Raw genomic sequence first — 21,463 nt, 5'->3', positions numbered from 1 at the left:
AACAGCACACCAGCGAGTCTTTGCCACTTGAGCCCTCGCTCTCAGTCTCATATGGCATTTTGCTGAGTGCGGTCCAAATCCCGGTGTCTGTTCGCACGTGCAATGAGATTTTCCCAGTGCATCCCAAATGGAAAATCTCACCGTGACCATATCAATTAGACGTGTGATGTGCCCCAAGAGTGATTGTGGGGTTGAAGGTGCCCTGAAGCGCTGCTGAGCGCCCCTCTCGCGCACACCAACGTTCTTTTTTACTTCCTTCTAAACACACATATTCTTTGGGTGCCTTTGGGGGGAATTTGCGAATCGTTTCCTGCTTCGGCAAATTCGTCTCTCACACATTTACGCACTTCTTCGCACTGCCCAGAGAGCCGCGAAGTGTGGTGGATATTCGGCTAAAATTTTTTTTATCATCATCAACATCATCAAACTTTTGGTGAATCCGCGACAGAACATTTTTGTTATTTCGCCAAAAAGACGCCCTTTTTGTTTGCGAAAAACAAGCCACGAATGAGGCATTTTTCACCATATCCAGAAAGCTGTAGAAATTCTCTGCGTGCTGTTTTTGATGAGAAATTCTGTTTGTGACAATGTGTATGTGTTTCGTCTCATTGACCAGACCAACGACGACAAATCGACCAACCAGCAGAAATGAATTAATAAAATTTCACCAGCAAACAGTCTAAAAAAGCAAAGCCTAAAAACTCAAAAAATATTACCACAAAGTGACTAAATCGCGACAAAGAATCGACTTTGAATTGAAGTGCCTTGAAAAGGAATAAAAAAAGGACACACACTAACGAGATAATGTGAAGATAAGCAAAGTGATATGTACACTGAGAGAAGAGCAAGACTCATGAGGGCAAGCCTAGTTTGACTAGATTAAATTAAAAAAAAAAAACAAATAAAAAAGAAAGACATTCGCGAAAATTCGACATAATTTTTGGCAAAATTCGGCAAAACCAAGTAAAGTGAACTAACAAAGAATCCCAGCCCCACACAGCTAAAAAACAATTTTTGAGAATTCACCAGAAATCTGAACGAGACTCTAGCATTTTTGGACTTTTTGGTTATATTTTTGGTTGATTTATAAACTATCTTTTTTTTGTAATTTACCTACAAAACTTTTCGGCCTGAGCTGTGTGTGTGGTTTCCCTATTCAAAATTTTTCGTTGTCAAAATTATTCACTTCCCAAAAAACAAAATATCAAAATTCAAAATTTTTCCTGAAAAATCCAACATCCAAAACTATCCCCAAAAAAAATTACTAACCAAGTTAAACAAAAAATTGCGAAATTGTGAAGCAAGAGAGAGGATTAAGGAGATCCTGTGAATTCCGTGGAGAATTTCTCGTGTCGATGCCAGGAGGAATTTGCATCTGCACGGACTTCTTGGTGAAGAGCGTCAATTAATTTTAGTGGAAAACGGTAAGTCAATACATATGCCGAGTTACATTTTGGGCATTTGAGGGTGGATTTTACAGCTTGCACGCAAGAAAAGCCCCCTTGTGAATCCTTATGCAAAGTCTTCCCCCAGCGTTTTAGCATTTTCTGCAGTTTATTTTCGGGCACTCCAAGTCTGAGAGTCAATCACCCTTCGGAGATGCTCTTTCTCTCTCTCTGAGGAAAGTGATAGTTCTTCTGAGCCCCGCAAATGTTGAGGTCTTTGCACCCCCTCATTGAAAATGAATCGACAGGAAGTTTGTTCTTTTTTCCTGGCTCAGCGCAACCCACGAATTCCCCCTTTTTCACCAGCACACACACTGCACTCAGCCGTGCTTCTGGCAAATGAGAGAAATATATATTGACTGAGGAAAAAAACATCACCAAACTATGCTGCGTGGAAATGATCAAAAACGTGGCAATTCATCGAAGCGTGTAGCAAAAATTATGGATGCAAACAGTGCGGAATTCCCACGCATTTCTCTAGAGTGCGCGAAAAGGGCGCGAAAAGTCCACTTACTTACTGAGGGTTGAAGCGAATCAACCCTTGAAAAATTCACGTGTGAAATTACAAATTATCTTCCATTTGCAAAGTCTTTGAGATTCTCTTTGAGGGAAGTTAAAAATGTAACGTTAGAATTAATTTAATATGTATAATTCCTACCCCATAAAGTTAAAGGCGTATATCTCCGGTGTTTGTGAACCGATTTTGATGATCTTTAGCGCAAATGAAAGATAATTTCCTCCTCTACATATCTTAATGTAACATAAAAATTCGCTAGACCACTGCTTTGGACGATAGAATCACATTTCTGAAAGCATCTCAAAATATTAATCAACGACGTACTAATTCTTCTATAAGTCACCATATCTTCACTAGAAATGATTTTGCAAAATTTTACGCAACAAAGTCAATTGAAGAGATTTAAGTCACCTTTCATTTGCGCATAAGATGATCAAAATCTGTTCACAAACACGAGAGATTTCCGCCCTCAATTTTATGCACAAAATTACCCATATAATGATAAATGCGCCACTTCCTTACGATGTCCCTTCGGAACACACTTATTTCTGTTGCCACTTTGGCCGAATGGATGAATTTCGAGAGGCAAGAGTGTTGGAGAAACTCGTACACAAGAAATCCAAAGTGAATTTTTATTTTTAGAGACCAACACAGAGAGACTTTTCCGCCTGCACTGAATTCCCCCTTCTTTCTCAAAAGCGACGCACTCATAAAATTTTCACATATATAAGGAATGAAAAACCCTCAATTTGTCTGCCCTCAACATCTCAAATTCTCTCCCAGACGCTCGATCTTTGCTGATCCTCTGCATAAATCTTTACGAGAGGATCGGAGAAAAATGCACATGTGCATCTTTTTTTTGCTACCTCCCAATGAGTCCACAAAAAAGGACGCACAAGCGTCCTTTTTCGCTGAGACTGGGGAAGAATGCAATGATTTTGTCAATTTGCATATGTGGCACTTTTCCAGCGCTCTCGTCCCTATTTTGCATTTATCACACAGTATGCAAATCACGGCGTATCCCTTTCACTTTCACCCGTGGGTTTTGTGGGAAAAAAGGAGTCCTGCGAAAGGACAATCTCTCTCTTCCTCATTCCCATCATTAGCATCAGTTTTGCATATCAATCAGCTCGTGGGGATGCAAATTGTCTGTGTCACTGGGATGAAAGGATTGCTGGTGGGAAAATTGAGTCCTTCGACAGGGATTTTGCATAAATTTTCGCGATATCACGGGCTTTTGAAGGCCCATGTTTCATCCATGTTTCACACAATTCATCTTTCCTGCCTGCATTTGAATGGGAAAGTAAAGGTCATGGTCTCGCCATTAGACACCGAGGGGTCTTCTTCTCTCGCCTTCAACAACAACACTTCCGTGGCACACAGAATGCGACAACTGAACTGTGAATTTCTCTCTCTCTCTCTCGTCTCTCTTGCAGTTGCATTTTTTGGGGGGTGAAAGAAGGAGAAAATTCAGCAACATGAGTAACAGTGAAGGTCAGACATTCTGCCTGCGGTGGAACAACCACAAGTCCAACCTCGTGGAGATTCTGGACGTGCTGGTGAAGATGGAGAACTACGTGGACTGCACACTGTATGTGGACGGGAATGTGCAGTTCAAGGCGCACAGAGTCGTGCTGGCCGCCAACTCGCCCTACTTCCAGTCCATCCTGCAGGCCGTGCCCAATGACCACTGCAGCATCCTCTGCCCGGGCGTGAGCCAGGTGGAGATGCGCACGCTGCTGGAGTACATGTACTCGGGCGAGGTGAATGTGGCACAGTCCGAGATTCCGCGCATCATGAAGATCGCCGAGCAGCTGGAGATCAAGGGATTGTTCGACATGGCGGACATGAAGTACAAAATGGAGAAGTTCAAGTTCGAAGAGCCACAGCAGTTCTTCGGCACCTTCCACCAGAACAAGCGGCCCATTTCGGCGGATCCCTACACCAGGAGCGGCGACAACGGCGGCCCGAGCAGCTCCAAGTCCAACCACCACCAGTTCCCGCACCACCAATCCTCGCCAGTGATCTCGACCTCGACCAACGTCTCGTCGGCGCAGAGCAGCAGCTCCTCGCCGCCCTACAACTACAAATCGCCCTACTCGAGCCTCTATCCGCGCAGCCCCGGACCCAGCTCGGGGCCCGACCGCGGGCCGCAGTGGCCGCCACTGAGCGCCTCTCTGCCCACACAACATCTACAGACCGCCGCCGCCGCCATGCTGAGCTCCGTATACGAGTCTGGATCGGATATGAACCCACTAAAGCGCAAGAAGATCTCCAGTATCTCCAGCATGCTCATGTCCAGGGACACGCCGATCCTGCGCAACGTTCTGGCCCAACCCAACGTCGCCGACTCCTCGCAACCCGTGCCACTCGTGTGCCAGCCCGGCGACCACAGCGACCGCCAGTCCACGCAGTCCAACGGCAGCACTGACTACTCCTCCAAGGTAAGCTCACTCCCCACCGATCTCTCTCCTTATTACGTTCCTATGCCGCATCAAGCGAATGTGCATCCTATCTTTAATTCAGCGAAAACAGAATTTGAGCGCTCCCAAAATTCCTCGCTCTTCTCTATGCCAATGCTTGTGAAAAATATCATAATGACTCATTCCCTCAGCATTTCCTGCAAATACCAATGATTTAATTCCATTGCAGAACGTGAAGAACGAGGAGCCACACTCGCCGTACACAGACAAGTCCTTCGAAGACGACACCATGGAGTCTCCGCAAAACTTCTCCGGAGACTCACGGATCGCGCCTTACGTGCCACAGCAACAGAAGCCGGAGTGGAAGCGGTACAAACAATACACCAGGAATGACATCCTCTCGGCCATTGAGTGCGTGCGCAACGGAATGAGTGCTCTGCAGGCGTCCAGGAAGTTTGGAGTGCCCTCGCGGACGCTGTACGACAAGGTGAAGAAGCTGGGAATCACGACTGGCCGTCCAATGAATCGCACAATCAAGAGGAGTCCGAGCAATGGCACCAGTCCAGCCGCCTTTCCGTACGGCATCAGTGGGACCACAACACCGTATTCCCATCACTCTGGAGCTGGCCAGGATGGCGCTTCGCTGGCTCACCAGGCACTGGGCGATGACAGGGACAGGGATCAGGCGCACCACTTGCCGCCGACAATTCCTCATCCCGCAGCCGCTCTGCTGGACGCCACTTTCCTCCAGCAGGCACTAGAAGCGCGCGGCGGAGACATCGCCGGCCGGGAAGCGCTTCACGCCATGGCCTTTGCGGCCGCCGCTCACGCTGCCGTCAACGGTATCTCCACCAGTCCAGGCACGCACGGCACCGCGCGATCTCCGAGTCCCAGTCACTTCATCAAGTACATGAGGCGCTCCAGGACGCCGCCAGACGCCGACGGGGACAATCATCATGGGCCAGAGGAGGACTACCGCGCCGAAGACCTGTCGATGGTGAAGAAGGAGATGGCCTCGCCCTCCGGCGCCTCTACGCCGCTGCCCCAGGGCCCGTCGCACCACTCACCGGCGTCTCCGGACGGCTCAGCACCCGGCTCGCCGGTGCACTCGCCCGCGGCGCCGGCGCCCAGCCAAGGCGTGATCGTGCCGCCGCTGACCAAGGTGTCACCCACGCTCAAGGATCCCTTCCTGGAGGAGCGCCAGCGCGAGGCGTCCCCCATGAACGAGGAGCCCCACGACTAAGCTCAAATGAACGAGTTGCTCAAAGTCGCTCAATCATTTTTGATCCCGTGTACAAGAGAATTTCTAAAATGCTTCAATCACCGACTGAATCTGTGCAATAAGGTAAACATTTTTGCCCACTTCAAGAAATTCCTCAAAGGCTCAAAAGAATTAAGATAAAGGAGAAAGAAAAAATCCATGGTAAACATGAGCAAAACCGTACTTTTTAATTTAAAAGATGAAGAAAAAACACTATTTCCTAATTTTCTTTCATTTTGTAAATAACTTTTTTATTATCTCTTTTCTCTCTCTCTGACTTTCCTTGTGCAAAAATTCAACCAACTTTTATTTCCTCTTACTTTAAAATTAAACCCCTTACTTTAAGAGCTGCGATTTATCGTCAACTTCTCTTAAAGTTGTTGCGTGAAATCACAGTTCGATTTAAGCTACATTTTTTTGGTCTTTCGTGGAAGAAAAAAGAAAATTAATGTTGTGGATCGTTTAGTGAGTAAAACTTGGATTAAACTCGTAGATTAACGACGTCGGAAGGTTTCGACGGTCTGTGTAAATTTTAAATCAAATCTGTCCTACCACCGAGTGCCTATTAGAGAAATGTAGCCTTTAAAGAGAATAACTAGACAAGAGAGACACTATATATTGAATGTTTTTGAGCATTTTATTATGATTTTTTTTACGAGGAAGAGTAAAAGAAAGAAAAAAAAAACTATATCGCATAGTTAATCACCGCCATTTAAGTAATCTTTTAGCACTAAGTCGTTTCATTTTACAAAACTCTAAACATAATCATGAGACAACAATTTTACGTAATGTATTTAAATGGAAGGAATTCTATAGTTGTAATTCGTTGATAGAGTGAAAGAAAGTCCATCTGGCGATGAGGATTAATAGAAAGTCTAAATGATATTTGAATAGAGTTATATTTTTAACGAATATGTAAAAGTAAATAGAAGAAAAGAAAAAAAACCAACAAAAGACTGATTGATGGTATAAAGTTAAATTGTGGAGGATGAAAGATGTGTAATGTAGCCATTCTTAAATGTATTTTAACTCTTAGTTGGTGGGAAATTTTTTCACTCTCAATTTCGACCCACAAAAGGACATTTTTGAGAGTGACTAATTTGGTAGAGCAAAAATATTATTTAATTAATAAAAAAAAATCTAGATGAGACTGATTGATTGAATTTCTGTAGTTCACATTGGAAGAGCATTAAAAAAATATTTCTGCACAATATTTTGCAAAATTTCTTTGTAAATGTTCAAACAATGCACACAGTAAATGTAATTTGTAAAAAGTGTTTTAAAGTTGAAAGAAAAAAATTAAACATTTTAATCTTACTCAGAATGCTGAAATACAAAAAATATTACTTCTTTTCCTATTTTTCAAATGACGATTAAGAGGATTTTTGCAAATATTAAGAGAGAGTATAAAAATGCTGGGGCGATGCAATATTTTAGTATTGCTCCTGAGAATTCAGTGTTTTTTTTTGTGCGAAGGATGAAGAAAAAATACACAACAAAAAGAGGACATATTAAAGAAATTAGCTTTAATAGGAATTTTTCGGAAGAAGAAACAATAGATGATAAAAAAAATAGGATTAGAATTGATTTGGAGAAAAAAACATAAAAATTCTTGGCAAAATTTTTTTAGGTAAAAATTAAGAGTTTAATCAACTTTCGGTTTAGTAATTATATAACTTTTTTGGCATTTAATAATAAAATCTCAGACATGGAAAAATGCAGAGAAAGAAAAAGAAGATTGAGAATAAGAAAAGAAAAACAGGCAGAAATCTTGCACAAGACATAAAAAAAGAAAGAAATTTCGCGCTAAAAAAAATAGATAAAATGAGTAAAACATTTTTTATTTCCTGTGATCTTTTTAATAGACTGATAAAGTAATAAATAAAACCTAATAAACATATAGTTGTATAGATTCTTAAAAATGAAAAACTAAAAACTGAAATATTATTGATAAATTGATAATTGTTAATTTGTTTTTCTCTCCCGTTAGACTGATTTTGTGTTTATAATTTTTTTTCGAGGTGAACTTCGAGCGAGAAAGAAAGTAAAAGATTTTATTAAAAAGATAAAATTGCAATACTCAAAATTCAGATTCAACATCAAGACAGTAAAAGAGAAAAAAAAACATACAAAAATTTTCTGCGAAATTATAAAAGTGAACAAGATTTTGTAAATAATAATATTGGAGAAAAGAATTCTTCTTTGGAACACAGAAAAGAACTTCTGAGAAAATGCATTAGATTTTCTTTCTTTTATAAAAAAAAAAAAAATGTTTTCTTTTGGATAAAAGAACGTATAAATTTTAGATGGAAAGACTGGCAAATTTGAATTTTTCTCAAACAAACAAAAAAAAGTGGCTTGAAAAATCATTCTTGAATGTTGCAAATATTGAATGATGTTTATATGAATATGTAAAATCTTTCAAAACTTATTCCACCCAGTTTTTGTGCCTTTTTTGCCATAAAGAGCGTGTTTTTGTACGAATGACAATGAAAATATCGTGTCTTTTTTAGAGAAGAAAGAAAAATCACTCATTCCAAATGTATTAATCATTAGACGTGGTGAAAAGGTATAAAATAATAAACCTGCAACTGTAAGCAAACTGTAATCAAAAGAGGAGTAAATAGATTTATATATTTTATCACAAGTGTTTTCAAAGTAAAAAAAAAAAGAAAAGAGAAAATTAATGTGGAGAAAATTATGCAAGCAGAAGAAAGATTGAGCAAAAATTATGGATACAAATTAATGTTTTCGTTGTTTGCAATATGTATACATTCTTTTTCGGATGATGATAAATGTAATATTAGATTAACTTTTAATATACGTATGAAAACTATTGTAGAAAGTATGAAATATATAGATATTTACAAAATTACTTCTTTCAAATTACTCCAGAAGTCTCTTAGTATCAATTGGTCACGGAGAATTGCAGCTAATTCGCCGGCATTTGTGAATTTCTCTCAGTGTTTTTCTCGCCCGGGAAAAGGTCGAGATTGAGAAGCGCTTCAACAGCAACCGGTGAGATTTTGACACGGCGATTCGCGACGCACTTCACGCCGAACGGCAGCTTGAGCTTCTGTCAAAATTCTTTCGAACGTCAAAGGGGAAAATTTGTTTTACCAAGTGGTTTTATTGCGATTTCCATCCCAAAATAGCACCTATAAATGTGGCAAATTGCGTGTGACACCACCTTATGTCGCAATGACACCGGAAATTCGCATGCATCCCCTAGATGAGGTCTGCTTGATGTGCGCGAAGATCAATGAGGGGCCCCCAACAGCAATCTTTGAGACGCCAGATTTGATGAAAATCTTCAACACCGTGACCGGAATCCAGGTGAGTGGCGAGTGTGTCCCGTGGACGGAGTGGCGGGCGTGCGTGGCGCGAGACTGGGCACTCACGGCGTGGCTTCTCTCCCGGATAGCTCACACGGGAGGAATATCTGCCGGAGAACATCTGCTTCGCGTGCTCCTTCACCCTGTATCGCATGCTGGAGATCCAGAGGACCATCAAGAGGAATATAATGCACTTCAAGATGAACTACCAGTACCGGAACGCGAGCGAGAAGTCCAAGCTTCTGCTCAACACCAGCGTGATCCGGAACAGCAATCCCAACGGGCTGATCATCTCGGACGTGCGCGGGCAGGTGCAGGTGGCGGACGATCACCTCCTCTACTCGCCGTACGACGAGACGGCGTGCCTGGCGGGGCGTAGCCCCAAGCTGGACCCCGCCAGCCCCTCCTCCAACACCAGCCGCGCCTCCAACCTGCTGCGCCCCATCTACATGAGCGTGGAGAACATCCGCGACACGGAGTCCGGCGGCGCCATGTACAGCGGCACGGCGTCTTTCCAGTGCGGCCTGTGCTGCAAGATCTTCTCCCGCCGCTCGCACCTCACGCGCCACGTGAACAGCCACCGGGCGCAGACCCGCGCCAGCTCCAGGGCCTCCACGGTGCGCAAGAAGATGGTGTTCAAATGCCGCGTGTGCGGTGAGTCGTTCGCCGAGAAGCGCACGATGCTTAGCCACAGATTGACGCACCGGAGTGAGTTTCCGTGCCACAATTGCCTTAAAGTCTTCTACCTGCAGCGCGAGCTGGACTGGCACCAGGCCGAGTGCCAGGGGCGCACGAATGCTGGCCGGCGGAAGGGTCTGGCGCGGCACAACACGCGCCTGAAGAGTGTCGCGCTGGAGCTTGACGAGCTGGAGGAGGAGCAACAGAAGCAGCAGCAGCAACAGCAGGAGGAAGAAGACGTTTTCCGGATAGAGTCGCTGCGGCTGCTCTCGAAGACGCCCACGCTCTCGGAGAAGCTCCAGAGTGTGCAGAACTGGTGTGACAACGCCACCGGCTTGGCCACAAATGCCGAACCGGAGGCTGAGCCTGAATCTTCCGCGGAAGCACAGCCAGCGGAGGAAGTTGAGCAGCCTGAGCGACCACTTTATGAGGCTGATGACGATGCGAGATCCACAATTTCGCGATTCACGTCTGTGTCGCAGAAGACAACGTACTCGTGCTTCTCGTCGCGCAGCTACTGGTCCGGCACGAGCATCTCCGTGCGCACGGATTACAGCTACAAGACGGCCAAGACGATGCAGACGCTGAAGACGGAGCGAGAACACCTTCAATCGCGTCGCATCACGCGCTCAGTGACGAATAGAATCAAGAAGATCGACATGGAGATCAAGGTGAGAGAGTTGCCCAGGAGATCCTTTCGCTCCAGCAAATCTCAATTGTCTTCGCGCCGTCATCATGACATCACGAAGAGAGGTGAGTGTTTGGGAATTCATCAACACTGAACATATCATTGAATGATTGACTTTTGCAGCGAAACTGGTGAAGAGCAACAGCACAACTGTGCTTCCGGACGCCTTCACGTGTGATTGCGCCTTCACGTCGAAGAATCTGCAGGAGTTCATGGAGCACGAGATCGACTACCACAATAATTTGGCTCTGTTCGCGTGTCGGGAGTGCAAAGAGAGATTCACGCAGAGGTGAGAGTTTGACCAGGAAATTATCAAAGACGCTGTAGAGCTGATGATTCTCCCCTTTTTACAGGCGCTTCCTGGAGAAGCACAAGGAGGTACATAATAGAATCTACACGTGTGTTTGGTGCTTCACGAAGTTCGTGAATGAGGCTGAGCTGAAGGTGCATTTGAGGATGCATTCGCTGAATTCCATCGCGTGCAACTTCTGCGAGGCGTCATTCATCACGTACAAGGAGTTGAAGGAGCATTTGGATGATATGCATTGGAAGGAGAATGAGAAATCCAGTCGCAAGTCGTGCATTCTCATCCGGACGGGGCAGAAGAGGAGGAACACAGTGGAAGTGGGCAAGGAGTATCGCTCAATTGAGTTGCCTCAGCGATCGCCACTGAATCGGCGTCGCACGACGTCTTATTCGCAATACAGGGCGATTCGTCTGGGCTCAGTGTGCAGGGAGAGATCGCCGGATGACATGGCGATGGCGCCGGTGGAGGCAGCGCCGCCGCCGCGGGAGCAAATCCAACTGCCGGTGGCAATGGACATCTGTCGCTACAGCACGCCATCGCCGCAGATCAGCGAGGAGCGCGGCAGCAGCATTGCCAAGATGACCAACACGCCGCCGCCGAGTCTGGAGGAGCTTGGGCTGTTCGACACGAACTTCCCTCTGACCAATGGCAGTGCGGAGCACGCGGAGGAGGATGAGGAGGAGCACGCGTCGCCCGTGGCGAGTCCCACGGGGCGACGGAAACGCTCACGCTCGCGAATCACACTTGCGCATCGCGTGACACGGCAGACGCTGGCGCAGCCGCAGATGCGCAACGGCTGTGACAACATCCTGCCGCCGTACGAGTCCTGGCCCATGTACAGATCCTTCATCACTGTGAAGACGGGTGTCCTGCCGCAGCCCTGCCGCATGACGTGAAGCCCGAGTGTGTGGTTTTTTTGTGTGACAAAATGCCACTTTGGCTGATGAATTTCAAGAGTGCAAAAGTGCTTTCGCGTGACGAAGAAAGAGAAGGAGAAGGAGAAGAAAAAAGGTCTCAATATTGTCCTGACAGAGTTCTCAAAAGTATGATAATAAGTATGAAATAAGGAATGTGTATATAAAATGGTTAAAACGTTAAAAAAGAAAGGATATTTCTATGAAATTTTTATTGGAATGTTGAATTGGAAAAGAAAGAAATTTTGTATTATAACCAATTTTTTATATATATTTTCTCTCCAACTTTCTCTTGAAAAGAAGTAAAAAGAAATTTCGTTATAAGTTATTAATCAATAAGAGAGAGAGAGAAAAGCAATAACGAGTTTCGTTTCTTTTTATTTTGGATTTTTTTTTTTTTAGAAAAGATAATTATCAGGATTTTAGTCTTAAAAACAAAATATTTACCATTAAGTAATATTTTTTCGGCATTGAGCTTTAAAACCCTTTTTCATCATAGCAAGAAGTTTTAGCAATAACAAAAAAAAACGCTGTGCTAAAGCGCGAACCTCAGTTTGACATGTGTAAACTTTACTTTTAATGAATCATCTAAGCCTGCTTTATCTAGTCATCCGTAGAATCTTCATAAGCTAATCTTATTATATTAGTTTTTTCGTGTTAGAAATTTATCACACAGGAAATATGTTTTAAAAAATCGCAAAGGAAAAAATCTCTGACTGACATTTTGGGGCCACCGCGAATTGACACAATTATAAGTAAAAAAAAAAACGAGTAAAACATAACATAATGTTGTCTTGCCAAAAAGGAACATTAGCATAACAATAGAGAATACTTGAAAAAAAAAGAATGAAAGTAATTGTAATACAGATTAAGAAGGATTTTAGAGTGTTAGAAAAGCTGCCATTGCAATTGAGTGACGGTTTTTTCTTTCTTTCATCAATTCCAAACCAAAAAAAAGAAAACACAATTCTATCTCACCATTAGACAATATATAATAATTTGTGTGAAAGCTTATTTATTGTATATAATATAATTGATATAATTTAATGTAATAACGATGAATTTGGTGCCTTTTTGCTCTCATAACACGCAAATTCAATTTTGATGATCATCCCTTGACAAACGCCATCTCGATTTTATCACACTTTAGCTTTACGGACATTTTCTTTCCTCCTGTGATGATCTTAAGATATAAGCTATATATATATATATAAATGATATATTTGAAATTATAGACGAAGAAAAAAACGTGGCGCAAAGGAAATGAGATTTGTGAACTGTACAAAGTTGTGTATTACTTTTTTTTCTGAAAGAAGAAAAACTATAACAAATTAGTTTTAATCAAACTTGGTATAGTCAATTTGCCAATTGTATCGTAAGTTTGACAACTTCAGCGTCTTAATCACTCAAAAAAAATAGAGAGAATTATTAGCTATTCAGAAACAACAAAAAACACTATTTAGTGAATATTCGTAAGATAAAGTAATGTATTTTTGTGTAAAATAAAATAACAGATGAATTATAACTCAGTCACTTTCACTCCAGTTTCTTCTTCACAGCTTCATTCAAGGCGTTTGGAAGGCTCGTGAAGATGTCCAGAATCGACACTGGGCAGTTCTTAAAGATTTCACCGCAAGGAGCGCCGGATTTTCCTTGCTTTTCCGCGTGGAAATACTCGTTGTCGCTGTTGTGTGAGATCTTATCGTTGGTCGACGACGGCGCGAAGACGATATTCAGCAGCTCCGCCATCAATCCACTCTTGGCGCTGAAGGGCCTCAAGGCGGCTTCGCAGATGGATCTCAAAACGCACGATCGACCGTCGAAGCCATTGCTAAAGACGCCAAAAGGAGGAGTTGACTTTGAGTTGGAATTTGAGCAATTTATATGCAAAATCATTAAGATTTTGACTGGAAATGTTTTTAGAAGCCAAAAATCTTGAATAAATCTTGTTCAAAGCCTTAAAAAAAAATGAAAATCAAGTTCTCCAATCTTGACATTCAGATTTGGACTCCTTTTCCATTTTCTAGCCATATTAAAAGTCTTCGAGACACAAGAACTCACTTTGATGCGATTGCTTCCAATCCTTTGTACGTATTCCATCGAGATTTCTCGCCGAAATCCACATCTTCAGGTGGTTTTCCCCAGAAAGCCTCGGCGGCCTCTTTGGTGGCCTTCTCCTCGTCATAGGGATAGTCTTCTTCCAGGAACGAGAGATCTTCTGGTGGATTTGTGGACTCTTCAATCAGAATCTCATTCACTGTGTAATTCTCCACTTTCGTCGCTGTGTCTTCGAGATCTCGTTTCTTGCGCCACTCGTGATGCCACGACTCCTCGCTGGGCCGCCAATCCGACGCCACAGTGGGCAGGAAGTACTGCGCCTTGAACACATATCCGGAGGTGATCGCCACGCTCGTGAGATCGACGGGAATGCCGATGCCGGCGATGAACTGATGGCGCGTCGGAGCGGTCGGAGGGACGATGAGGAATCTGCGATTCCTGGGCAGCAGCGCTGGCTTCGCTCCCACCAGAGCCAAGAGCCCAACTGAGGCGATCAGGAGAGGAATTTGCTGCATCTCTACACACTGAGAACTCACTGAAGAATAGAGCGTTGAGCTTCTCTTGGGCTTCTATTGAGATCAATTAGCACCTGAGCGACCGTTAGCATGATCAGCGTTCGCTCCATATTTCCTCTTCTCTCCGGGAGTTTTTATAGCCAAAATTCTGGTCATTCTAATTGATGAGTTCAGGGGGTGAATAAGAGGCAGAAAATTCTGTCCCTTTCCCGGAAAACCCCGCAATTTTCCACGTGAATTTTATGAATTGAAAATGGAAGAATTCCCGGGAATTCCTAGAGTTTTTGAGAATTAATCATTGTTCTGAGACTAAATCGGCCCCTTGAAGATGCCAAAATTCCCACTCTTGAGACAATGACAACTGTCTCTCATCTTTCACTCTCGATTATTTGATGCTTAGAAGAATTTCCTGGGAAATGCGGTCAGTTGATTCCGGACAAGACAACCAGAAGCATGAAGACCACCCAATTGATCGCGATCATCTTGCCACTGATCATCCTCATGGAGACAGTTTCCTCATCCCAGGAAGTGCTGTCCAGAGACAAGCGCTTCCTCTTTCCGCAGGGCAGTGATATCGGAGTGAGTCTGGAGAATTTCCCAAGCGCTTCTCTTCTCACGATAACTTCCGTAGGTTCTCGTGGCGATCGCCGTTCCGCTGGATCTTCCGCACAGAAGTGTCTTCGTGTCCTACAACTTCGAGACCAACTACAGCCCGCCAACAATGGCGTCAGACATCATTCCTGGTCCTCTCAAGTTCCTGGAGTTGATCGACAGACGCGGTTTGGGTAGGAAGAACGGCGGAGGAAGTGTGATTTCAGTCACGGAACCGTACAATAAATCCACATCGATGGATGATGAAGAGCGTGGAATGAAGGACGATTTTGTGACCACGGAAGTTCCTGAAGTGCCCAAAGTGACCAAGAGTCCCCACAAGAGATACGCCAGTGATTCCCTTTTGACCAGGAAGAAGGTGTACAAAATGCTGGAGAGCAGATTGCAGAAGTATGTGAATTTCTCAGGGATTTTCCTGTGGGGTGTTTAAATATTCTTTCTTCCAGTCACGGCCTCAGAGGCAGAGCTTGTCTACTCAGGGCAGTTTGTGAGTCCTCCGAAGGACCAATTCACGAGCTGACAGGTGTTCTTGGAGACGTTATTCACATAATTCTCACGTAAGGAGAGTCAAAAGACAATATTCTGGTCATGAAATGATCCTCAATCTCTTCTGCAGACCCTCAACTTCCGCTGCTGAGGATCTCAATCCGGAATACTACAGAGCTGAGGAATTGGGACGCTCTGGAGACTGCGCCAAGTACAGGAAATACTGCCCTGAGTGCATTCTCGATTACATAAGCCAAGTGATGCACATGAAGTAAAGAGATTCTCCCCAGAAATTGCAATCTTTTAATTGGTCAGGCACGCTTCGCAGCATCTGCAAGAGATCAATGCTGAAATCACCCTCATTTGCATTCTGCTGCACAATGAAAATCCTCGTCTTTGTGGCCCTTTTTGCTGTGTCTTCTCAATGTGCGCGAGAGGAGAGATTCGTCGTCTTTCCGCGAGGCAGTGTTGTTACTGTGAGTAGAATCTCCTGGACGGCTCTTGAGGGCAGTTTCTCAGTCACTCTCTTGTAGTCCATCATCGCCATTGCTATTCCGGTGGATTTGGTGCAGCGCAGCATCTTCAATTCCTTCAACTTTGCCGCCAATTATGGTGTTCCCACGAATTCCACGCACTACACGACAATCCCGGCGAGATATCCCGGCGTCCTGGCCAGATCCCGCCGGAATATCATCAATCGCAAGTGGTTTTATCGTATGACTTCCAACTATCTCCGGCACTTTGGCTTCAACGGCACTTCCTGTCTCCTGAGGACAATCTGCGAGGCATCAGAGACTCCTCTGGACACAGTCAACGGTCTTCATGGGGAGATCTTGCAAATCATTCTGTCGCCATCATCGTCCGAGGACGAGAACCTGCCCAGATCCTTCTATGAAGCTGAAGAGCACGGAAGGGCGGGAAATTGTGAGCAGTACAGCAAATTCTGCCCACAAAGTATTCTCGATCTCTGCACGTGTCGTCGAGATTCGGTGTAATTGTTCTGGAAAACATTAAAGCAATTATCACCTGAAAAACCGTTACCAATTTCTTCTCTCTGTCCAAAGACGATGGTTTCTGCAAGGCTTTAATTGATGACACCGTAAATTTATGAGACAATCTGGCCAATTTCCCCACTCACTCTCGCCAGTCGCGTCCCCACCAGGCGAGAAGAATGAAGATCACCTACTTCTTGACAATTGTCTTGGCGTCTGCGGTGGCAAAAAGTGATCATCGCGAGAGGGAAAAGCGATATCTCGTCGCATTTCCCACCAACAGTGCGACTGGAGTGAGTTTTTTCGCCAAAATCGTCATTTTGGGTGTCTTGAGTGTGTTTCTTATTTGTGGGCAGATTCTAGTGGCCATCAGTGTTCCTCTGATCCTTCCCCAGAGGAATGTCTTCGTGTCATACAACTTCGAGGCGAACTACAACATGCCAACAACGGCTGCGGATGTCATTCCAGGTCCTCTTAAGAGATTGGATCTCATCGATCGCCGGAAGAGACACGACAGAGAATCCCTCCTGACCAGGAAGAAGATCTACAGAGTCCTAGAGAGGAGATTCAAGCGATCGTGTCTGCTCAAAGCGATTTGCCAGGAAGCTAGAGAGCCTATAAATGACCACAACGGTCTTCACGGGGACATTTTGCACATAATCCTCACGTAAGGAGACTCAAGAGACAATCCTGACCATAAAATAATCCCATCAATCTCTTCTCCAGACCTTCAACTTCCGTCACAGAGGATCTCCATCCGGAATACTACAAAGCTGAAGAATTGGGACGCTCTGGAGACTGCGCCAAGTACAGGAAATACTGCCCGAAATCAATTATTGAAAATTATCTAATAAATTAACTCCATTAAATTGCATGCGATTTATTCAAACTTGTGAATCCCTTGAAATTCTATGAAATCCGCGCCTCTGTGATTGTAGCGCCATGAGTGACGGTGGGCGGAAGTTGGGCGCACGTTTCTAGAAATTTCATGAGCGCTCGCCGAGTTTTCATCAGAGCTCCTGTAAACTGCATTTACCGCGGATTGCCGTGAAGTCTTGTGTCCAGAGCACTGAGTATCTCTTGTTGAGCAACCAGACACCGCACAGAAGTCAAAGGTGAGTGGGAAATCCTGTCGGAAAGGACGGAAAAGCGGGCTGAAGTGCGAGGATGGGATGAGAGATGGGATTCGATGGTGGAAAGGGTCCATGAGGAAAGTGCGTGATTACGTAACACGCAGGAGTCGCCGGCAAAGGGCGCCCAGTGCTGGTTTTAAGCAGAAATGTGACCTATAGGGTGCTTTGTAGCCTCATTGTGGATATTCGCCGGATTGATAAAGAATTGAGGTTATGCTTCTCTGTCCGGCAGATGTATCGCCTTCCCAGTGTGTTGAGGATGTCGGCGGGGCGCCAGCTGGCGCTGCGCGGCTACGCCAAGGACGTGCGCTTCGGCGCCGACGTGCGGGCGACGATGCTGAAGGGCGTGGACGTGCTAGCGGACGCCGTGGCGGTGACGATGGGCCCGAAGGGGCGCAATGTGATCCTGGAGCAGAGCTGGGGCTCACCCAAGATCACCAAGGACGGCGTGACGGTGGCCAAGGGCATCGAGCTGAAGGATAAGTTCCAGAACATCGGTGCCAAGCTGGTGCAGGACGTGGCGAACAACACGAACGAAGAGGCGGGTGACGGAACCACCACGGCCACGGTGCTGGCCAGAGCGATCGCCAAGGAGGGCTTCGAGAAGTGCAGCAAAGGCGCCAATCCCGTGGAGATCCGCCGCGGCGTGATGCTGGCGGTGGATTGCGTGAAGAGCAACCTCAAGGCGATGTCGAAGAACGTCACGACGCCCGAGGAGATCGCCCAGGTGGCTACAATCTCGGCCAACGGTGACCAGGCGGTGGGGAATCTCATCAGTGAGGCCATGAAGCGGGTGGGCCGCGAGGGCGTGATCACGGTGAAGGATGGCAAGACTCTGCACGATGAGCTGGAGGTGATTGAGGGCATGAAGTTCGACCGAGGCTACATTTCGCCGTACTTCATCAACAGCAGCAAAGGCGCCAAGACGGAGTTCCAGGACGCCTTAGTGCTGCTGTCCGAGAAGAAGATCTCCTCCATCCAGTCCATCATTCCGGCACTGGAGCTCGCAAATTCGCAGCGCAAGCCGCTCGTGATCATCGCTGAGGACGTCGATGGCGAGGCTCTGAGCACGCTGGTGGTCAATCGCCTGAAGATTGGCCTCCAAGTGGCCGCCGTGAAGGCGCCCGGCTTTGGAGACAACCGCAAAGCCACGCTCCAGGACATGGCCATCGCCACGGGCGGCATCGTGTTCGGTGATGACGCTAATCTCGTGAAGATCGAGGACGTGCAGGCGGCGGACTTCGGTCAGGTGGGCGAGATTGTCATCACGAAGGACGATACGCTGATCCTGAAGGGCAAGGGCAAGAAGGACGACGTGGACAGGCGCTCAGAGCAGCTGCGCGATCAGATCCAGGACACCAGTTCGGAGTACGAGAAGGAGAAGCTGCAGGAGCGCCTGGCGCGTCTGGCGTCCGGCGTGGCGGTGCTGAAGGTGGGCGGCTCAAGTGAGGTGGAGGTGAATGAGAAGAAGGATCGCGTGAATGACGCCCTGAACGCCACGCGCGCCGCCGTCGAGGAGGGAATCGTGCCTGGTGGTGGAACTGCTCTGCTGCGCTGCATCCCGGCGCTGAATCAGCTCAAGGGCTCCAACGCTGACCAGTCCACGGGCATTGAGATCGTGAAGGGCGCTCTGCGGATGCCCGCGATCACCATTGCGCGCAACGCCGGCGTCGATGGGCCGATGGTGGTGGCCAAAGTGGAGGAGCAGAGCGGAGATTTCGGCTACGACGCCATGAACAACGAGTACGTGAACATGATTGAGAAGGGCATCATCGATCCCACCAAGGTGAGAACATCCTGAAGTCCCCCGCTGGCTTTCCGGAAAGCTTGACTGACTCTCTGTCTCCTTGCAGGTCGTGCGGACGGCGCTCACCGATGCCGCCGGCGTTGCTTCCCTGCTCACCACCGCCGAGGCCGTCGTCACAGAGATCCCCAAGGAGGAGCCGCCGATGGGTGGCATGGGTGGCATGGGTGGCATGGGCGGCATGGGCGGGATGGGAGGAATGGGCGGAATGGGAGGCATGATGTAAAGTGTGTGAATTCCAACCGATAAGGGCATAATTTTAAGTCGCCAGTGTTCACTTGTCGAATAATCTTAAGGCATTCTTTTCTATCAACTATGTTCGGCAAATCATTATCATAAATCATTTTTTTCTTTTTGTAGAAAAGCGATGGGCAAAAGTTGTATCTCACAAATGCATCACTAATATTTTTCAATTAATTAATTTCTATAAGGACAATTGCCATTTTCTGTCTCTCGGGGTTGATTAATTGAGAAATTTGGGGTGAGTTTTCAGCGGTTTCCGTGCATTTTCCCATAATACAGCTAAAGACCAGAGAGATTTCTGAACAAAGCACGACTTTATGTGAAAGTATAAACAATTAAAATGAGCAATGCATTTATTTTTATAAGGATTTCGCGAGGAAGTTGAACGGAAACAGCGCAAGAAACTCAGTAGATTCATTTGATTGTAGGATTGTAGCCATGTTGAAGGTGTGTTAGAAGGACAAATAGGTAGAATACTGTGAATTTAGCTATTACTGGTAGAAAATACATTCGAGACATTTTTAAAACTGCATTTTTCCTTCCAAAAAGAGACCCAAAATAAAGTGTATTCTGAGTTTCTGAGTGCGCCACTGGTGGAAAAATGGCGCACGAACGATCGCGGTTCAATTGGTTCAATCGGTTCAATTCTGCGAAACATGCTCCATATTACCGCAACGTCGGGCAGCCATTTAAAAGGAAACAGAGTGCGTGAAGAACGTGGAGAGAAAAATGGATGTAAATCCAGAAATTGAGCAGGAAACAGAAGATTTTCTTGATCTTCCGTATTGGGATGACGTCTTGGTCAGTGATCTCCTGAAGGAAGAGTACGAGATATACAATGGAGAGCTGTCAGATGACGAAAAGTGAGATGCTAAAATTTATAATCTTTCTTTCTCGTTTGATTGCTTTTATTTCACAAATTTCACAGGATAATTGTCGGAAGTGAGGAAAAGCAGAGTGAGGAAAGGCAAACTAAGGACACTTCCCTCAAATGTGGAATTTGTGGAAGGTATTTTGAATACAAGTCCTTTTTGAAGAATCACATGGTTAGCCACTCCACTGAGAAAAAATTTGAGTGTGCTGTTTGCTCAAAGAAGTACAAGAGCAAGTTATTGATTTTGAGCCATCTGAAAACACATTTTAAAAAGCCTCGTTCGTGTCCACACTGCAAGAAGAAATTCGAGAATGCACTGGAACTGCAAAAGCACATCCGGAAGGAGATTTGCTGGCAAAATGTTGCATATTTATGCAAATGCGGAATGTTTTGCCAGAGTCGTTACATTCCTCACAAGCATTTGGAAAGTCACAAGACGTATCAATGCAACAGTTGCGATCGCAAATTTTCGTACGAGCATTCACTGATTCGTCATATGAATCTGCTAAGAACGGAAAAGGCATTTGTTTGCGAGATTTGCCAAAAAAAATTCTGTAGGAAGTCGGATTTGAATGTCCATAAAGTCTCCACGCCGACTTGTTCGATCACCAAATGTCCTTATTGCGCCAAAATCTTCGAAAAGCAGTACCTTTTCACCAAGCACATGAATAATCAGCACAGTGGTCTTCCCAAACAGCCAAACAGTAAGAGCCTTTTATTTCTCTGCATCATCAAGATGTTTCCATCATATTTACTATTTTGCAGAATCTCTGTCGTGCCAGATCTGCAAGGAAGTCTTCGTGAATATTGCAGATCTAATGGATCATGTGAAGATACATAAACTTGAGGACAAGCGTGTGATTTGCACGATTTGCGAGAGTATCTTCAAATCAAAAACCAATCTCGAGAAGCACTATAAGACATTCCACAAGGAGTCGAGGCTCTAAATCATAGTGTTGGGCAAAAAGGATTCTGAATTATCAAACAAACTAAGACAAACTGGATATTTTGAAAAGCATGAATTCAACTTTAATAAACGGGAAAATCTGAAACCAATCTTTCATTGCAGAGAAAAGGCAACGGAAAAATGGAAATTTCCTGCGTGCATGAAAACCACAGTAGAACAGTTGTTAGCACAGTTTCGCAGAATACCGTCCCCAGAGGCGCTGCTGCTCGGC

The 21,463-nt window shown here is 45.3% G+C and overlaps 7 protein-coding genes across 7 annotated transcripts; 6 read left to right on the top strand and 1 right to left on the bottom strand.

Annotated features, from left to right (window-relative positions):
* The first annotated feature begins 204 nt into the window (after positions 1-204).
* LOC132264744 (broad-complex core protein) lies at positions 205-8,322 on the top strand. The gene is made up of 3 exons (XM_059765044.1): positions 205-1,424; positions 3,399-4,406; positions 4,615-8,322. The coding sequence occupies exons 2-3, from the start codon at positions 3,441-3,443 to the stop codon at positions 5,626-5,628; spliced, it is 1,980 nt and encodes a 659-aa protein (XP_059621027.1). The 5' UTR covers positions 205-1,424; positions 3,399-3,440; the 3' UTR covers positions 5,629-8,322.
* Positions 8,323-8,712: 390 nt separating this feature from the next.
* Positions 8,713-12,372, top strand: LOC132265264 (zinc finger protein 236-like). The gene is made up of 4 exons (XM_059765844.1): positions 8,713-8,982; positions 9,071-10,412; positions 10,471-10,636; positions 10,701-12,372. The coding sequence occupies exons 1-4, from the start codon at positions 8,848-8,850 to the stop codon at positions 11,548-11,550; spliced, it is 2,493 nt and encodes an 830-aa protein (XP_059621827.1). The 5' UTR covers positions 8,713-8,847; the 3' UTR covers positions 11,551-12,372.
* Positions 12,373-13,104: 732 nt separating this feature from the next.
* LOC132265263 (uncharacterized) lies at positions 13,105-14,141 on the bottom strand. Its single transcript, XM_059765842.1, has 2 exons — positions 13,630-14,141; positions 13,105-13,399 (listed from the first exon to the last, which is right to left on the bottom strand). The coding sequence occupies exons 1-2, from the start codon at positions 14,139-14,141 to the stop codon at positions 13,105-13,107; spliced, it is 807 nt and encodes a 268-aa protein (XP_059621825.1).
* A 453-nt stretch (positions 14,142-14,594) lies between these two features.
* Positions 14,595-15,314, top strand: LOC132265262 (uncharacterized). Its single transcript, XM_059765841.1, has 3 exons — positions 14,595-14,720; positions 14,773-15,143; positions 15,200-15,314. The coding sequence occupies exons 1-3, from the start codon at positions 14,595-14,597 to the stop codon at positions 15,312-15,314; spliced, it is 612 nt and encodes a 203-aa protein (XP_059621824.1).
* Positions 15,315-16,410: 1,096 nt separating this feature from the next.
* On the top strand, positions 16,411-17,090 carry LOC132265261 (uncharacterized). The gene is made up of 3 exons (XM_059765840.1): positions 16,411-16,524; positions 16,588-16,898; positions 16,958-17,090. The coding sequence occupies exons 1-3, from the start codon at positions 16,411-16,413 to the stop codon at positions 17,088-17,090; spliced, it is 558 nt and encodes a 185-aa protein (XP_059621823.1).
* A 92-nt stretch (positions 17,091-17,182) lies between these two features.
* On the top strand, positions 17,183-19,938 carry LOC132264700 (heat shock protein 60A). Its single transcript, XM_059764985.1, has 3 exons — positions 17,183-17,346; positions 17,597-19,150; positions 19,218-19,938. The coding sequence occupies exons 2-3, from the start codon at positions 17,597-17,599 to the stop codon at positions 19,392-19,394; spliced, it is 1,731 nt and encodes a 576-aa protein (XP_059620968.1). The 5' UTR covers positions 17,183-17,346; the 3' UTR covers positions 19,395-19,938.
* Positions 19,939-20,157: 219 nt separating this feature from the next.
* LOC132264788 (zinc finger protein 121-like) lies at positions 20,158-21,322 on the top strand. Its single transcript, XM_059765108.1, has 2 exons — positions 20,158-20,989; positions 21,051-21,322. The coding sequence occupies exons 1-2, from the start codon at positions 20,455-20,457 to the stop codon at positions 21,230-21,232; spliced, it is 717 nt and encodes a 238-aa protein (XP_059621091.1). The 5' UTR covers positions 20,158-20,454; the 3' UTR covers positions 21,233-21,322.
* The last annotated feature ends 141 nt before the right edge of the window (positions 21,323-21,463 follow it).

This window comes from Phlebotomus argentipes, unplaced genomic scaffold (genome assembly GCF_947086385.1).
Source record: "Phlebotomus argentipes unplaced genomic scaffold, Phlebotomus argentipes genome assembly contig_2, whole genome shotgun sequence".
NCBI classification, from domain to species: domain Eukaryota; kingdom Metazoa; phylum Arthropoda; class Insecta; order Diptera; family Psychodidae; genus Phlebotomus; species Phlebotomus argentipes.
This window is presented reverse-complemented; position numbering and strand designations above follow the sequence as displayed.

Coding starts and splice junctions, on each gene's coding strand:
- LOC132265261 (XM_059765840.1), top strand. CDS start 16,411: ATGAAGATCACCTACTTCTTGACAATTGTCTTGGCGTCTGCGGTGGCA. Junction 16,525..16,587: donor CCACCAACAGTGCGACTGGA/GTGAGTTTTTTC, acceptor ATTTGTGGGCAG/ATTCTAGTGGCCATCAGTGT. Junction 16,899..16,957: donor ATTTTGCACATAATCCTCAC/GTAAGGAGACTC, acceptor TCTCTTCTCCAG/ACCTTCAACTTCCGTCACAG.
- LOC132264744 (XM_059765044.1), top strand. CDS start 3,441: ATGAGTAACAGTGAAGGTCAGACATTCTGCCTGCGGTGGAACAACCAC. Junction 4,407..4,614: donor GCACTGACTACTCCTCCAAG/GTAAGCTCACTC, acceptor ATTCCATTGCAG/AACGTGAAGAACGAGGAGCC.
- LOC132265262 (XM_059765841.1), top strand. CDS start 14,595: ATGAAGACCACCCAATTGATCGCGATCATCTTGCCACTGATCATCCTC. Junction 14,721..14,772: donor CGCAGGGCAGTGATATCGGA/GTGAGTCTGGAG, acceptor TAACTTCCGTAG/GTTCTCGTGGCGATCGCCGT. Junction 15,144..15,199: donor CTGGAGAGCAGATTGCAGAA/GTATGTGAATTT, acceptor TCTTTCTTCCAG/TCACGGCCTCAGAGGCAGAG.
- LOC132265263 (XM_059765842.1), bottom strand. CDS start 14,141: ATGCAGCAAATTCCTCTCCTGATCGCCTCAGTTGGGCTCTTGGCTCTG. Junction 13,400..13,629: donor TTGGAAGCAATCGCATCAAA/GTGAGTTCTTGT, acceptor TGGCGTCTTTAG/CAATGGCTTCGACGGTCGAT.
- LOC132264788 (XM_059765108.1), top strand. CDS start 20,455: ATGGTTAGCCACTCCACTGAGAAAAAATTTGAGTGTGCTGTTTGCTCA. Junction 20,990..21,050: donor TCTTCCCAAACAGCCAAACA/GTAAGAGCCTTT, acceptor ACTATTTTGCAG/AATCTCTGTCGTGCCAGATC.
- LOC132265264 (XM_059765844.1), top strand. CDS start 8,848: ATGACACCGGAAATTCGCATGCATCCCCTAGATGAGGTCTGCTTGATG. Junction 8,983..9,070: donor ACACCGTGACCGGAATCCAG/GTGAGTGGCGAG, acceptor TCTCCCGGATAG/CTCACACGGGAGGAATATCT. Junction 10,637..10,700: donor AAAGAGAGATTCACGCAGAG/GTGAGAGTTTGA, acceptor CCCTTTTTACAG/GCGCTTCCTGGAGAAGCACA.
- LOC132264700 (XM_059764985.1), top strand. CDS start 17,597: ATGTATCGCCTTCCCAGTGTGTTGAGGATGTCGGCGGGGCGCCAGCTG. Junction 19,151..19,217: donor GCATCATCGATCCCACCAAG/GTGAGAACATCC, acceptor GTCTCCTTGCAG/GTCGTGCGGACGGCGCTCAC.